The 16,333-nt window shown below is 43.0% G+C and overlaps 1 protein-coding gene across 1 annotated transcript in view; it reads left to right on the top strand.

The window, feature by feature from the left end:
- The window catches only part of C5 (complement C5), a 110,478-nt gene that overhangs the window by 30,937 nt on the left and 63,208 nt on the right, over nucleotides 1-16,333 (top strand). The window contains exons 12-20 of the mRNA XM_006988736.4: nucleotides 241-444; nucleotides 1,765-1,974; nucleotides 2,091-2,240; nucleotides 3,694-3,823; nucleotides 7,835-7,906; nucleotides 9,557-9,754; nucleotides 11,684-11,774; nucleotides 14,455-14,528; nucleotides 15,135-15,274. Coding sequence (XP_006988798.1) covers nucleotides 241-444; nucleotides 1,765-1,974; nucleotides 2,091-2,240; nucleotides 3,694-3,823; nucleotides 7,835-7,906; nucleotides 9,557-9,754; nucleotides 11,684-11,774; nucleotides 14,455-14,528; nucleotides 15,135-15,274 — 1,269 coding nt within the window. The remainder of the gene's footprint in view (nucleotides 1-240; nucleotides 445-1,764; nucleotides 1,975-2,090; nucleotides 2,241-3,693; nucleotides 3,824-7,834; nucleotides 7,907-9,556; nucleotides 9,755-11,683; nucleotides 11,775-14,454; nucleotides 14,529-15,134; nucleotides 15,275-16,333) is intronic.

Below are 16,333 nucleotides of genomic sequence, written 5' to 3' on the forward strand. Positions count from 1 at the left end.
CCTTCTCTTGGCTTCATCTGGCTCTTCCACACAGCCCACCCTCCCCTCAGTATTTTCCATAGACTTCCTAAAGTTACTTGATACCCCAACTATACAAACACTGGAATAATCTAGATGTTTCTTCCCTTTAGCAACCGGCACAGGGAAATTTAAGAATCTGAAAAATCAAAAGATTTAAAAAATATATTTTACAGAAACTTACACACAGTCCATGTGGGCTTTCGAAATTTTCCTTTCCAGGTTAAAACTGATGCCTCGGAACTTCCAGAAGAATATCAAGCCAGCAAAGAGTATCAAGCAATCGCATACTCATCTCTCAGCCAAAGTTACATTTATATTGCTTGGACTGAAAACTACAAGCCCATGCTTGTGGGAGAATTTCTGAATATTATTGTTACCCCCAAGAGTCCATATATTGACAAAATAACTCACTATAATTACTTGGTAAGTACAATGATGAGAGATCCCCACCCAATCCCCAACCCAGAACATTGTCCTTTTGACGGACAAGTATGGTAATGACTTTCACATTTGTATTCCCAAGCATGATCAAACACATCACCTACAGCTTTTCAAAACACCGAGGCAGGGCATGAATCTCATGATGATTTCAAAGGGAGACAGAGAGGTGACCAGACAAAACACCCACGAAGTTAAAAGATTGTGATTTGAACTGAGGAGTCCTGGTTTCCTATCCAGTGATTCCATCCAAGACAGATGATCTCATTATGCCGCCTCATTCCATTGCACAGCCAACGATTACTTATCTATACCTAATTCAAGTATGTGTGTTTCACTGACATGACAGAGAACCCAGGTCCTACTGGTAAGAACTGAGTCACATTATCCTGTTTCTAGATGCATTAGCTAAGCTGGTACAGTCTCAGAAAGAAGGGTCAAAACATGCCTACCAGTTGCTAAGGAGATGGACGACTTTGTCCAGTGCCCCAGGGCAAACAGGTGGTGATTTTTCCAACAATGCACTCTACTTACTCAACTTTTGGGTTTTGTTTTTTTTTTACGTCAACAAGAAAAGGAGGTTTTAGTAAGCTTAAGATTTCAAGCAGGCCTAGTTTCAGATAGAGCTAATTTCCTGTTATGTGGTTCTGAACTAAAATCAGTATGGCACTCATAGCTGGCTCCTGAGTCTCAGTGGTGTGTGTGTGTGTGTGTGTGTGTGTGTGTGTGTGTGTGTGTTCACATGTGCATGAGAGCATGTGTGCAGATGCATGTGTATGTGTGTGTGAGAGTTCACATGTGCATGAGAGCATGTGTGCAGATGCATGTGTATGTGTGTATACATGTGAAAGCGTGAAGCTGACAAGTACCCTCCTCCATCACTCTCCTCTCTGTTTATCGGGGTCCCCCTGAACCCAGAACTTATTGACCAGCTTATCTTACTACCCACTTTGCACCCAGGGATCCTGTTTAGCCCTGAGTGCTAGGATCCCTGGCAACTACACCCACATTTACGTGGACTCTGGGTTTGAACTCTGGTCCTCAGCCTTGTGAGCCAAGCGCTTCACCTCTCGAGCCTCAGCGTCTTCCGTGGAGATGAATATCCCTGTTTCACCGCTGTGTTGTGAGAATTAAAGAGGTTTAGTCAACGCGAAACACCCCGCACACAGTAGGAACACATGGGCTAATTTTCCTCTCTTTCAATGTAATTTTTGCTCCAGCTCCAAACTGCATCCTGGAGCACAGGTTCCATTTCTGGTTGTTTTTTTTTTTTTTTTAATTGTTGCTGTTGCCATGTAATTTCAGATTTTATCCAAGGGCAAAATTGTACAGTATGGCACAAAAGAGAAACTTCTCCATTCAACTTATCAAAGCATAAACATCCCAGTGACACAGAACATGGTTCCTTCAGCCCGACTCCTGGTCTATTACATTGTCACAGGAGAGCAGACGGCAGAATTGGTGGCTGACTCAGTCTGGATAAACATTGAAGAGAAGTGTGGCAACCAGCTCCAGGTGAGACACGTCGCAGCCTCCACGTTGCAGCATGATCCTCTTTGTGGGTGAAGGAGGCGAGCCAAAGCAGTTGCTTTTGATTGGTTTTATCAGATACAAATGATCTTATTTTTTAGGTTCATCTGTCTCCAGATGCAGACATCTATTCTCCAGGCCAAACTGTGTCCCTGGATATGGTGACCAAAGCAGACTCATGGGTCGCACTAGCAGCAGTGGACAGTGCTGTGTATGGAGTCCAGCAAAGAGCCAAAAGACCCATGCAAAGAGTTAAGTCCACTTGCGGGGTGACCGGGGGTGGGGGGTGAGGGGTGGTTTGGTGTGGTACAAAGTGTGGCCACCTGGGGCAGGTTGTGGGGGGAGTTAAAGGAGCCCTGGCCTGCTTTTCTACACTCAGCAGAGTTCTTATAAAGCTGTCCTCATAATTGTCCCTAAAGCACAGGTCAGCTATCCTTTTGGCTCCTCCAAATATAGACGCAAGAGCCACATGCAGCTGAGACTATGGGAGCAGCCGGAACTAAGGGAGCAGCCAGGACTAAGGGAGCAGCCGGGACTATGAGAGCAGCCAGGACTAAGGGAGCAGCCAGGACTATGGGAGCAGCCAGGACTATGGGAGCAGCCGGGACTATGGGAGCAGCCGGGACTATGGGAGCAGCCGGGACTATGGGAGCAGCCGGGACTATGGGAGTAGCCGGGACTATGGGAGCAGCCGGGACTATGGGAGCAGCCAGAACTATGAGAGCAGCCGGAACTAAGGGAGCAGCCGGGACTAAGGGAGCAGCCGGGACTAAGGGAGCAGCCGGGACTAAGGGAGCAGCCGGGACTAAGGGAGCAGCCGGGACTAAGGGAGCAGCCGGGACTAAGGGAGCAGTCGGGACTATGGGAGCAGCCGGGACTAAGGGAGCAGCCGGGACTAAGGGAGCAGCCGGGACTATGGGAGCAGCCGGGACTATGGGAACAGCCGGGGCTATGGGAGTAGCGGGGACTTTGGGAGCAGCTGGACTCATCACTTGAGAGTTTGAGGATGTGGGTCAGTGGGTCAGGGGAGGTCAGCACAGAGAAGCACACCAGAACTCTGGGAAGAAACCAGGAAATCGCTGAGTTCGTTTGCGTGCTTGTTTGAATTCTCACATAAATCCGCACTGCAGGCAAATTTGGAAATGTCCAGGTTCCACAGGTTCCCATCTAGTTCACCACATTCAGATATTATCTAGGTTTTGGTTTCTTTGGGGAGGCAGAAAGAACCAAGAAACTATGAAGTTAAAAACATTTAGAGAAGAAAGGACATTTCTTGAGTCAAAATTAAAGCCAGAATAAACCACCTAGTGTTTTCCCACTTAGAATCCAGAGTTTTTCCCTAAAACAAGAATCAATGCTTTCTGTTAGTCCATTCCCTCATATTTTCCACAGATTTATGTGAGTATATATGTATATATGTATATATACTCCATATATATTCATGCATTCTATATAGTATATGCTCTGGGACAATTCCTAAGATTCTCCTCATCAATGCTAGTTGCTTAAGTCTTCATTCTTGGTTGATTTTAAATAGGAAGGTTTTTATAAATACACCTGAAGGAATGAGTTGAGAAATGTGGTCTTTGGTCATTAAGGGTGCCCCATGATTCACACGATTTCACAGATTTGTTGACGTTGCGTAATCACTAATTCCTTCACTCCTTTGGAGGAATAAGCTGAGTGTTTCGCCTTTCTGGACAGGTGTTTCAAGCTTTTGATAAGAGTGATCTGGGCTGTGGGGCAGGAGGCGGCCGGAACAATGCAGATGTATTCAATCTAGCCGGACTCACGTTTCTCACCAACGCAAATGCAGATGACTCCCAACACCATGGTAAAACACTCAGCATTTTTATTACTGAGATGTACCTCCAGCCTCACTTTTACCTAAGACTGCTGAGAGTAGTCTGCAAGCCTCCTTAAGCCATTCATCGTGGGCTTGTATCTGGGAAGGAGCAGATGAGCAGACCCCTAGAGCACACCAGCCAGCCCGTCTAGCCGACCAGAGAGCTCCAAGTTCTGTGAGACCCTATCTCAAAAAGTAAGGTGGAAGCTGGAGAGATGGTTCAATGGTTAAGAGCACTGGCTGCTTTTTCAGAGGACCTGGGTTCAATTCCCAGCACCCATATGGCAGCACAATCATCTGCTACCCCAGTTCCAGGGAACCTGATGTCCTTTCCTGGTCTCTACAGGCACCAAGCATGCACACAGTTGTAGCTAGAGTTTTCCTGCCTTGCCCACAGTCAGGACAAATCTCTGTCACCCGCCAGTCCCACAGCCGCTCAGACCCAACCAAGTAAACACAGAGACTTATATTGCTTACAAACTGTATGGCCGTGGCAGGCTTCTTGCTAACTGTGCTTATAGCTTAAATTAGTCCATTTCCATAAATCTATACCTTGCCACGTGGCTGGTGGCCCACCGGCATATTCACATGCTGCTGGTCATGGCGGCATCTGGCAGTCAGTCCTTCTGCCTTCCTGTCCTTTTATTTCTCCTCTCTGTTAGTCCCGCCTATCCTTCCTGCCTAGCCACAGCCGATCAGGTTTTATTTATTGATCAATCAGAACAACTTGACATACAGACCATCCCCCAGCACAGCCAAGTGCAGACCATCTCAGACACCTGCACTCAGGCCCATGGTCCTAATCATCCTCTATGCGGACCTGCTGGGTAACGCCACAAAGAACCCAAGAAGGGCTCCCACAGGACATACAGAACATCCCACAGCACACAGTACACATACATACATACATGCAGGCAAAATATACAGAGGTATCAAATGCATACATACATACATAAAGGTGGAAAGTAATGGAAGAAAACAGCTGACATTGACCTTTGACCTCCACATGCAGCTTCACACACACCAGCATGCACATGTACATGCTCACATGGTATACACACACACACACACACACACACACACACACACACACACACAAATTTAAGTTGTTATCACAGCCCATTAAGAACCAGCTTCCAAGCTGGGCAGTGGTGGTGCACACCCTTAATCCCAGCACTCAGGAGGCAGAGGCAGGTGGATCTCTGTGAGTTCGAGGCCAGCCTGGTCTACAGAGTGAGTTCCAGGAAAGGCACAAAGCTACACAGAGAAACCCTGTCTCGAAAAACCAAAAAAAAAACCAAAAAAACAAAAAAACAGCTTCCAGGCTGCAGACAGGGCTCAAAGGGAGAGTCCACAGCACAGCACAAACCGAGGCTTTTTATCTGAGGGGGTTAGGGAAAATCATCTCGCAGTCTCTCTTGATGGTTCATTTCTTTATTCTCTCATCTTGTTCTCATCAGGCTGCTCTCTTGTTGCTCTGGCTCCCTCATGTCTTCTTACAGTTTATATATCCCAACCAACTTTTTCAGGCAGTATAAGAATTCTCATTATCCAAGAACATGTGCTGCCCACATGGGGCTACAGAGTCAAATTATCTCCCTTAGCCTTAGCTAGTCAGAATATATTTTCACAAATTGAAGTCAGGAATGGGTGCAAGGAATTAATCATTTGCCAGCTAGTGATAATTGGGCTGTCTTTGTATTTACAACCTAGCCAGGCAGTACAGCTATGTGTCCTTAAAAATTGGAAACATTTATCTAAACACCCATTAGCAAGGCACCTGGTCTAATCTAAAGCTCTTTTGAAGCTTTGTTTCTCCTATTGATGTACAGAAACCTGTGACTTCATAACTCAGCATAAAGATTGAAGGAATTTGAGCCAGCCTGTCTCCTGGACACAAATGTTTTCCTAAATCATAAAGCTGAGCTGTGATCTAAAGCAGGTCCTAAGTGTCTCACAGGCCTCATGGAATAATACGCCTTAGTTATGAAACATATCCCAGTAATACTTTTATTCATGAAAACTCTGTGTCAATTAGACAATACAGCTTTAAGGAGTACCTATCTTCTTGACAATCCACAGACATAAATACCCAGTAGATCGAGATGTATTCATGAGATAGACACACTACAATACAGGTAGTGGGGGACTCCCCACACCATATACATAGTAGCAGCAAGCATGCAGGGACACAACAGAAGCACAATGCATTCTGGAGTCTTTATTCTCCCAAGCCTTTCTTAAGGGAGACATACCCATCAGAGAGTTCTTCTTCTGGTGGGCTGACACCCGAACTTCAATTGCCACCTGCTGCTCCTCTGACATGGCCACTGGCTGCCAGCAAGGTGTTTTGTTGGCTTTCAAGGTAAAATACAACTTCTTTAGTGTAGTACTCAAAGCCTCCCACGATTTTCTCACTGGCCTTTCCAACTCTTTCTCACCCTGCTCTTCCTTGGAGATTGTCTTCTCCTTATAAGCCTGTTTAAGCTTGAATAAGAATTACCTCCGGAGCCAGGCGTTGGTGGCGCACGCCTTTAATCCCAGCACTTGGGAGGCAGAGTCAGGCGGATCTCTGTGAGTTCGAGGCCAGCCTGGGCTACCAAGTGAGCTCCAGGAAAGGCGCAAAGCTACACAGAGAAACCCTGTCTCGAAAAACCAAAAAAAAAAAAAAAAAAAAGAATTACCTCCGGGTGCCATGATGCTATCTGCAAACCCCAGCCACTCAGGAGGCTGAGGCAGGGGTACTGAGTTTGAGGCCAGCCCTGTATCAAAAGCAAATAAATCACTTCACTGCAGGGTCCCTTCTCTGTACAGAATTAGCCATGGCCTCCTCCATTACTGCAGAGGATTTTATAGAAACTACTTCTGTTTATACTCTATGTGTGAAGAGCCCTCAGGTTACACAATCCAATTTACCATTGACTTCTATGGTCCTGTTATGTTGTAACTATTAAACCACACAATTGCATGCCCTTATACCTATATGTCTTGACTCACCTCTGGTGCCATGAGCTCTTTAATAGCAGACATCATATGGCAATGACCTTCATTCTGTGGTTTTAAAATGTTCACAATTCTAGTTGGTACCATGATATTCATCCTCATATTTAAAATAATATAGCTCAAAAAACAAAAGAAATAGGGGCCAGCAAGGTGGCACAGTGGGTACCAGTGTTTGCAAATCCTAATGACCTGACTTCGGTCTTTGGAACCCACACTGTGGAAGGAGAGAAGCAGCTGCTGCAAGTTGTCCTCTGACCTCCACATGCACACGTGTGCACACACACACACACATACACACAAACAAGTAAATAAACATTTAACAAAATTAGAAGAGAAAAAGGTAATGCAACAGAAATCTAGCTCCTGCTAAATGTAATCAATGGATCCAAAAAGCAGTCATATTCAAAACCAAGATCATAAAACAAACCAGATTACATGATACTATATCTTTGATGAATCATGTCATATTCAAAGGTATAACACACAGAGCCTAATCTAGTTTTTTTTTAATTTATTCTTTTCTCATAAAATACATCCTGACTATAGCATCCCCTCTCTCTGCTCCTCAGAATTCTCCCTTCCACCTCGCCTCCCTCCAGATCCACTGTTACTCCACTTTCCTTCAGAAAAGAGCAGGCCTCCATGTGGTATCACCCAAACCCAGCATAGCAAGATGCAATAAGATTAGCCACAAACCCTCATATCAAGGTTGGGCAAGGCAGTCAGTAGGAGGAAAAGGGCCCCAAGAGCCGGCAAAGGAGTCAGAGACACCCCTACTCCAACTGTTAGGAGTCCCACAAGAACACCAAACTACACAATCACACATATATGCAGAGGGCCAAGTGCAATACCATTCGAGGAAGCCTAATCTGAATCAGGCTCGTGGTGCAGACTTGTTAAATAAATCCCTGGGGGTGTTTCAGATACTTCCATGAAACTTATTTTTTTGATTTTATGTTCTTTCTATTTTCTATGTCTCTGTCTTTTTCTAAACAGATGAATCATGTAAAGAAATTCTCAGGCCTAAAAGAGACCTGGAGCTCCTACAGCAGACAATACAAGAACAAGGTACTCTTAAGTCTCTTGTGCTCCTGAAACATTACAATCATATTGAAAGGAAAACCTTGTAGAACCTCCCCCAGTTCCAAAAGAATGAGTGAAAAAAGAGGTGTGTAGAGGTCTAGATCACCCTTCAGAAGGTTTAATCCAAATAAAGCTGGTATTTCATTGGCTATAATCTCAGAGACTGTCTTTATTGCTTATATCATGACAGCTGGAAACACAGCTCAGTGTAGAGTTCGCCCACATCCACAGGTCCTGGGTTCAATACCCAGTACTTGGAGTAAAAAGAAGTCATTTCTATCTCTAAAAACTAAAAAAGCTGACTTCTATTTGTCATAGTATTTCCTCTCTACAAATTTCATCTAATAATTAAAATCATGTTCTTTGATTTTATTCTGGCATAGTCCATGACTAACAAGAACCCTATTTTTTAAATATATATTTAACAGTTAGTAGCACTTAGAGCAATGTTTCTCAACCTGTGAGTTGTGACCACTTTACAGTTACCACCTAAGACTATTGGAAAACACAGATATTTTCTTTACAACTCATAACAGTAGCAAAGCTACAGTTATGAAGTAGCAATGACAGTAATTTTATGGTTGGGAGTCACCACAACATGAGGAACTGTGTTAAAGGGTCGCAGCATTAGGAAGGTTGAGGACCCACTGACTTAGATGATTATCTTTATAAAGCATAGCTAATGAAAATTATTTAAGCCAGGTGTGGTGGTGCACACCTTTAGTCCCAGCACTTGGGAGGCAGAGACAGGTGGATCTCTGAGTTTGAGGCCAGCCTACAGGGCTACACAGAAAAACCTGTAAGTCACAGAGAAATTATCTAAGTCAGTGATTCTCAACCTTCCTAATGCTGCGACCCTTTAACACAGTTCCTCATGTTGTGGGGACCCTCAACCATAAAACTATCTTCATTGCTACTTCAGAACTGTAGTTTTGCTACTGTTATGAGCTGTAATGAAAATATTTGTGTTCTCCAATAGTCTTAGCTGATAACTGTGAAGGGGTCACAACTCACAGGTCAAGAAACACTGCTCTAAGTGCTATTAACTGTTAAATATATTTTTTAAAAAACTGAAAATTATTTAAAAGGTTATTATAATAATTAACCATCTTTTTGGTAATAAAATTTTACTTATTTGTTTTAATAAATTATTTACACATAAACATGTAAAGAACATGGACTAGGAAGGGTCATCTAGACAAGTTCATCAATTTTGATGCTTTTTCTATGAGAGTACTTACAAGAAAAGATAATACCCTTAGTGAAGGTCTACAAACTGTGTCAGAAAAGTGTTAGAAAAAGCAGGATCTATGGTTACTGTATAATAACAATAGCCATCTTCAAATATGTCAAAGTCTCTTGGATATTTCATTTGCTTTACTCAAAAGGTGTTTGAAGTCTTTCAAAAGTTAGTATTTGGCGTAGTTGTGGGAAGCCCTAACTAAGCCCTTCACCGATCAGCACCTGCTGAGGTCACATTCTCCCTGGAGAAGTTCCTAGGAGAGGCTGGCCAGTCAGGAAGCTGTGGCTGCTGTAGTGAGGGGTTATGTGAAGTTAAGAAACAAATATCCCCTGGGAGTTCTAAATCTGAGATGTTATGATTGTGCATGATAAAGGCTTGGGTCACCATTTCAGCTGCTAAATACAAGCACCGAGTGCCAAGGAAATGCTGTCTTGATGGCGCCCGGCGTAATGACCATGAAACCTGTGCACAGCGAGTTGCCCGGGTCACTGTAGGCCCAAACTGCGTCAGGGCCTTCAACGAGTGCTGTACCATCGCAAACAAGATCCGGCAAGAAAGCTTCCATAAACCTATGCCGTTGGGGAGGATGCGTAAGTATGAGGTTTTCTGCCAGAATCCTATCTGATACGGGGGGTTTTGTGTAAATTAATGCTGCTAATGAAGACAGCTTAGCTGCTTTGGAAAAATCGAAAGTAGGAAGGACGACTCATACATATCAAAACACTTCTTTACTCCTGGGGATTTAGAGTGGTATGTTCCCAGTCAAGCCTTGTTGTTTGTTTTTTCATTTTGGGAGCCCGCCAACCAGCTCCCAAATAAATTACACATGGAGGCTTATTCTTAATTATAAATGCCCGGCTTTAGCTTGGCTTGTTTCTTGCCAGTGTTTCTTAACTTTAATTTATCCCATCTACCTTTTGCCTCTGGACTTTTACCTTTCTGTTTCTGTATACCATTTTTTTCCTTCTTACTCCATGTCTGGCTGTGTGGCTGGGTGTGGCTGGGTGTGGCTGGGTGTGGCTGGGTGGCTGGCCCCTGAAGTCCTCCTCCTTCTCTCACTCCTAGATCTCTCTTCTCCCAGATTTCTCCTCTTTATCCTCTCTGCCTGCCAGCCCCACCCATCCTTTCTCCTGCCTTGCTATTGGCTATTCAGTTCTTTATTAGACCATCAGGTGTTTCAGACAGGCAAAGTAACACAGCTTCACAGAGTTAAACAAATGCAACATAAACAAAAGTAACACACCTTAAAATAATATTCCCCAACAAAGCCTGGGTCCTGATCTGGTATAAATTTAAAGCCCACTCATTCCCAAAGCTTGAATGATGATTTACCCCATGAGCCTTAAGCAGGAGCCTTAGATTGCATAACCCCAATATACCCTTGAATACTAAAATTCTATGGTTCTGGTATATTATGACCATTGAAAATGAAGTTTGTGTTTACACTGACCAAGTATAGCAAAAGACTTCTAAACTGAGCAAAACGTTTTAGAAGCCTTATTTCAGTTTCAGCCAACGATGTTTTTTAGAATTTGTAAAACTTTCTATGTTTTCAAAACTTTTAAGATCTTCATTTATGCGTCATCTTTAGGAAAAGAAAAGAAACCAAAGCAAAATGGCATCCCCACTTTCTGGTCAGTTTTGCTTAGCTGTGTATCTTGAGTGTTGTCTGTCTCCACTGATACATCCTATAGACATAAGTTACATTGCAATAAAAAAAATCCATGCTATTTGGGATAATTTTACCATAACCATGCTATTCTTCACTCATTCAAGCACCATTCTAACAATCGAGTGCACACATTTTTTTCCCTGCCCAGTTTTTCAACTAATATCTTCCAGTTGGCTTCAGTTGCATGGCACCCACTTTTCCATCCCCAAGGTCCCCCAAGTCCCATCTGTGGAGCCACCAGTCTTCAAGGCCACCAGGCTGCAGGGCTCCTCTGCCTGCCCTGACTTGTGAGTGGCCTCCAGGTAGGGAACTGGAGAGAACGGAGCTAGCTCCTCTCAGGAATCCCAGGCCCTCGATGCTTATGCAGATGTCTGGGAACTGTTGTTTCTGATATTGTATCTGGTTTTCTAAGTTTCTGAGTCTTGGTGGTAAATCCACAGTCCCCTATTAATGCATCTTGGATGGAAGCAGACATTCCATTCATTTTATTAAGGGAAATACAAATTACCAATTAAGTCAGAGATCGCAGAAAGCTTCCATGTTTTCTGATATAAACCTAATTGCCAAAATCACCAAATTGCAAATAACTCTTTAGGCTTGCTGATGTTTTGTGCAATCTCAGAAAGACCGGTCCTCGGCCGTGTCTTCGCTGTCCTGCCAGTGTCGTTAGCAGATGCATTCTGCAGTTCTAACGTCGTTTGAAATCATTAAAGACGGTGCCTTACTGACCTTTGAGAAAACAACTAAGTCATAGGTGGATGGTTTTAGTTAAAACTTCACCTGCAAGCAGAATTTATATTGATTTCTATAACTAAAATAAATTATAACTAAATATATTTTCCCCTAGACATAAAGACCCTGTTACCAGTAATGAAAGCAGATATTCGAAGCTACTTTCCAGAGAGCTGGCTGTGGGAAGTTCATCATGTTCCCAAAAGGTATCTTTGATGTTCCTCTGGGAGAAGATGTCGAAAATTAAAATATTACTGCCCCAAATCTGGATACTACTATTTTCCCTTTAATTAAGATAATGCCACTATTAGGTTAAATTTCGTTTTGTTTTCTCATTTTGTTTAGGGTATTTTGTCTGAGAAATGAGTCCAGGGCAACATCACCTATCAGTAAAGAGGGGTGCTACTCTATTTAGTTCATCTTTAATATGCATTTACTGCCCATGTGCTATATGCCGTATTGGGCAACTATTTTCAACATAAAAGTACCTGTATATAAAACAAACAGATGAAACAAAAATGGAGTTGTATTTTGTTAAACTCTTTATTAGAGTTTTAATTTTAACGAGAAGTCTCCCTGTAGCAGCTGGGACTGGAAACAATGATGGAAACCCTGAGCCCCACCTCCTCGTTCCCGGCCGCTGCCGCTGGCTTTGCACTGGTGCCTAGCCCCAGGGCCCTGCACATCTGCTCCTCCTTGCCCTGCACATCTGCTCCTCCTTGCCCTGCACGGCCTTCTTGTGCACGGTTGTCCAGTGTTCCACCCTACATTGCCCCTCCTTCAGCACTTCCGGTAAAACAGCCCAGTACTATCCCACACCAGAATGTGACTGGATCGATTACTAGTCCCAATTACCCCTGTTGCAGGGATCACGTGGTATTTCAGTAGGCTGTCTCCTTACCCATCTCCTTCTTTAAAAAGTCAATACCTCCAAAGCAAAACGTGATTCCAGATCTCTGTTATATCCAGGATTGGATGTAGAGACATAAACATGAATGTGCTGACGGGACCCTTTGAATGCCACCTTGGTGCAGTGGTTATACTGACATGGAACTCATGTCTAATATCTACATAACTGTCTTCCACTGCACTGTAAACCAGTGGACAGCAGGACCACAGCTTACAAACACTGTGGACTTGGTACTTGGTATCATATCTAATGAAGAACCAGTAGCCCATGGCTACAATAAATACACAGGCTTAGTACTGGTATTAGTACACTGATTGGTTACAAGCGGGGTCACAGTTAATTACCTTGCCCCCATATTTTAGAACATGACAACAGGGGATGTGTTTTTTTCTGTACTATATGCTCTGACAGGGCAATATTGCAAAGGTGTTTGAATATGATAAGATAAAAAGGTCAATTTTTGAATCTACTTTTAAAAAGAAACTACTTGTTTTATATAGGATAAGTAATGAAATTTTTTTTTGTCTGAATTTATCAAACATTACTGGACTGGACATTGTTAATATACATATAATGGAGTTTTTATCTGAATCTGTCAAATGTTAATGGACTAGACATTGTTAATGTAATCTTGACTGTGTATAATGTATATACTTATTGGATATAATTTTTCTTGTATTAGTTATAAGCTTTTTTTAATTTTAGACAAAAAAGGGGAAATGTGGTGGCATTGTGTTCCCCAAAATATTGTGCACCCTAATAAACTTATCTGGGGTCAGAGACAGAACAGCCACTAGATACAAAGGCTAGAAAATGGTGGCACTCACACCTTTAATCCTAGCATTCCAGAGGCAAAAATCCATGTGTTCAAGAATACAGCCAAGCATGGTGACTCATCGCGCCTTTAATCCCAGAAAGCCAGCCTATAATCCCAGGGAGTGGTGGTAGAAAGCAGAAAGGTATATAAGGTGTGAGGACCAGAAACTAGAAGTATTTGGCCTGGTTAAGCATTTGGCTGGTTAAGCTTTTAGGTTTTGAGCAGCACAGTTCAGCTGAGATCCATTCGGATATGAGGACACAGAGGCTTCCAGTCTGAGGAAACAAGATTGGCTGAGAAGTTGGCCAAATGAAGTTAGCTGTGGCTTGTTCTATCTCTTTGATCTTCCAGTGTTCACCCCAATAACTGGCCTCAGGTTTGATTTTATTAATAAGAACTTTTAAAATTCATGCTACAGGTGTTCTTCTCCCTCCCATCTTCACGCCACAGGTGCAATGTCTGCAGACCTGAGATGGGTGGGGTAGATGCTGAACGTAACTATCTGGATTAGTTTTTCCCTAATAGCTGGCATGACGCTGTCAACTCTAATGTTTCACTGTAGTTGAATATTGTATGTGTTTCTCTTCCTGGCAAACACAACCTAAACGAGGAGGGGCTCATTATGGCTCACAGTTCTGGTGTTCAGTCCATTGCCGTGGGGAAGTCTTGGAGGCACGAGCTTGAGGCACTGATGGTTAGGAAGCAAGAATAGCAAATGCCCTGTTCAGCCAACTTCTCCTCCTTGTGCAAGCCAGGACCCAAGCCTAGGGAATGGCACTGCCCTTTTTCTGTTGGTTTTGTTTGTTTGTTTGGTTTGTTTTTGGTTTTCTGAGACAGGGTTTCTCTGTGTAGCCCTGGCTGTCCTGGAACTCTCTGTAAAACCAGACTGGCCTTGAACTCACAGAGATCCACCTGCCTCTGCCTCCTTGGTGCTGGGATTAAAGGCGTGTGCCACCACTGACAGCCCTGCCCACTTTTATGGTGGATCTTCACTCCTCAATTAACCCAATCAAGAAAATGGCCCACAGACATAGGTAGAGGATAGCCTAATCAAGACAAACCTTCCTGGGTACACCCAGAGGCTTGTCTTCTGCCTGGGTTTAGATCTTGTCAAGCTGGTGATATTAACCATCACAAATATCAATGATTGAACTTGCAGAAGCCAGATGCAGGTTGTGCTGCCCGACTCACTCACTACCTGGGAGGTCCAAGGCATTGGCATTTCAGACAGCGGTAAGAAACCCTGAGTCACATGTTCATCTCGGGAGGGATTGCTAGCCAAGACGTAATTCTTTGTTATTGTAAATTCCATTTGCCCAGGATACAAGAGGCAAATTTTTAATTTTCTTTCTTCCCAAGAGACTTCAATGTACCTACACCTTTGAAGCTGTTGAATTTCTTCTGCTCTTCTACGAGCTGCCAGTTATAGTTCTGGATCAAACACCCCCTTTCCTTCACTTTTGACAGCAAGTGGGAGCTTGAGGAGAGTTAGAAATAAATCTGTGTCCTCCCTCTTCAGCTGATGTCCCTTGGAAGTGACTTAACACAGATGCTGTATAAACAACCACGGGATAACTTTCATTTGTTTAGTAATTTTGTTTTACAAAGTCTTAGTCTCCACAATCAAAACTTTATAGCCATTCAATGGACTCAACAATAAATATCTAAAAAGATTTGGTACTCTAGTTAACACACATTCTCGTATTTTAAATAGAATTAAATATTTGGCAAACAAATGAAATATTTTTAAAGAAAGAGAATGTGACACATTTTAGTACCAATAAAGTATGATAAGAATTCCCTAATATGATCATACCTTGCTTTTCCTTTGGACTGAAGGTATATGTGTTGCTGATACACTCAAGGCAAAAGTGTTCAAAGACATCTTTCTGGAAATGAACATACCATATTCTGTTGTACGAGGGGAACAGATCCAATTGAAAGGAACCGTTTACAATTACAGGACTTCAGAGACAATGGTGAGTAGTGCTTTATGGTATGTTAGAATAAAAGAGAGAAAAGAAATATTCTCTAGTTGTCTGAGAATGTCATTAAAATACCCCCCAACACACACACACACACACACACACACACACACACACACACACACACACACACTCACACACACAACTCCAATAAGCACATGCATTGAGTGTTGTCCTAGAAGTCACTTTGGTATGTGGAGGGGTACAGAAGGGAGGGATAGAACAAGGTCATGTGGTGCCAGTCTGAAGAACAAAGCCCAGAAGGTGGCTATGGTTCTGTGAATTTCAGAGAAACAGGAGTTCACATGTGGTTCATCTGAGTGCCTCAGTCCCCCGGATGCTAACCATCGTATCCTGTGCTTCATTTTTGCTATCCCTGCCCATCCTCTCTTTGTCTATCTTGTCGTCCTCTCTGAAGGACGTCCTTCTGGTTTTCAACACCTCACTGTCAAGCCATAGCCTCCTTGCCATTTTGCTAACTACTTATTGCCAATACTTCCATAGCAAGTCTGAACCCCATAGAAACCCCCAATGCACTGATTGACTGAAACCTTTTCTATTACCCTCCAGACCGCTGATGTCTTTACTCTGCTCATGTCAGCTCTCACGAACCTCCCTCACTGGGGATTAAACGGTGAAACACTCCGACCATGGGGAACCTTCCCATTTGTCTTTTCTGTGTGGTGTACCTCTACATCTAACCATGCTGTGGGCTGGTAGGTTTCGTCACAATCACAAGACATTAGAGAGGGCCCAACACTGTCCACAAATCTAACTATGTTTTTAAATTTCTCGTTTTATTCTTAGGACTGAGCATTCCAGCGGCCCCTCACCCAAACTCTGTACATACTTCCTCTCTAACACTTTTAAAGAAACTATACATTCCATTGGCACACTTTCAAACCGGCACATAAAATTTTTCATCTAAGTTTTTAAAAGATGCCAATCTATAACTTTTTAAATAGTTTTAAATATTTAAAAATTACATCAGTAGTTGAAATAAGACTGTTACATCATTTAAATGTGTATAGTGGAACCTAAATAGCAAAGTAA

This window comes from Peromyscus maniculatus, chromosome 4, assembly GCF_049852395.1.
Source record: "Peromyscus maniculatus bairdii isolate BWxNUB_F1_BW_parent chromosome 4, HU_Pman_BW_mat_3.1, whole genome shotgun sequence".
Lineage (NCBI taxonomy): Eukaryota > Metazoa > Chordata > Mammalia > Rodentia > Cricetidae > Peromyscus > Peromyscus maniculatus.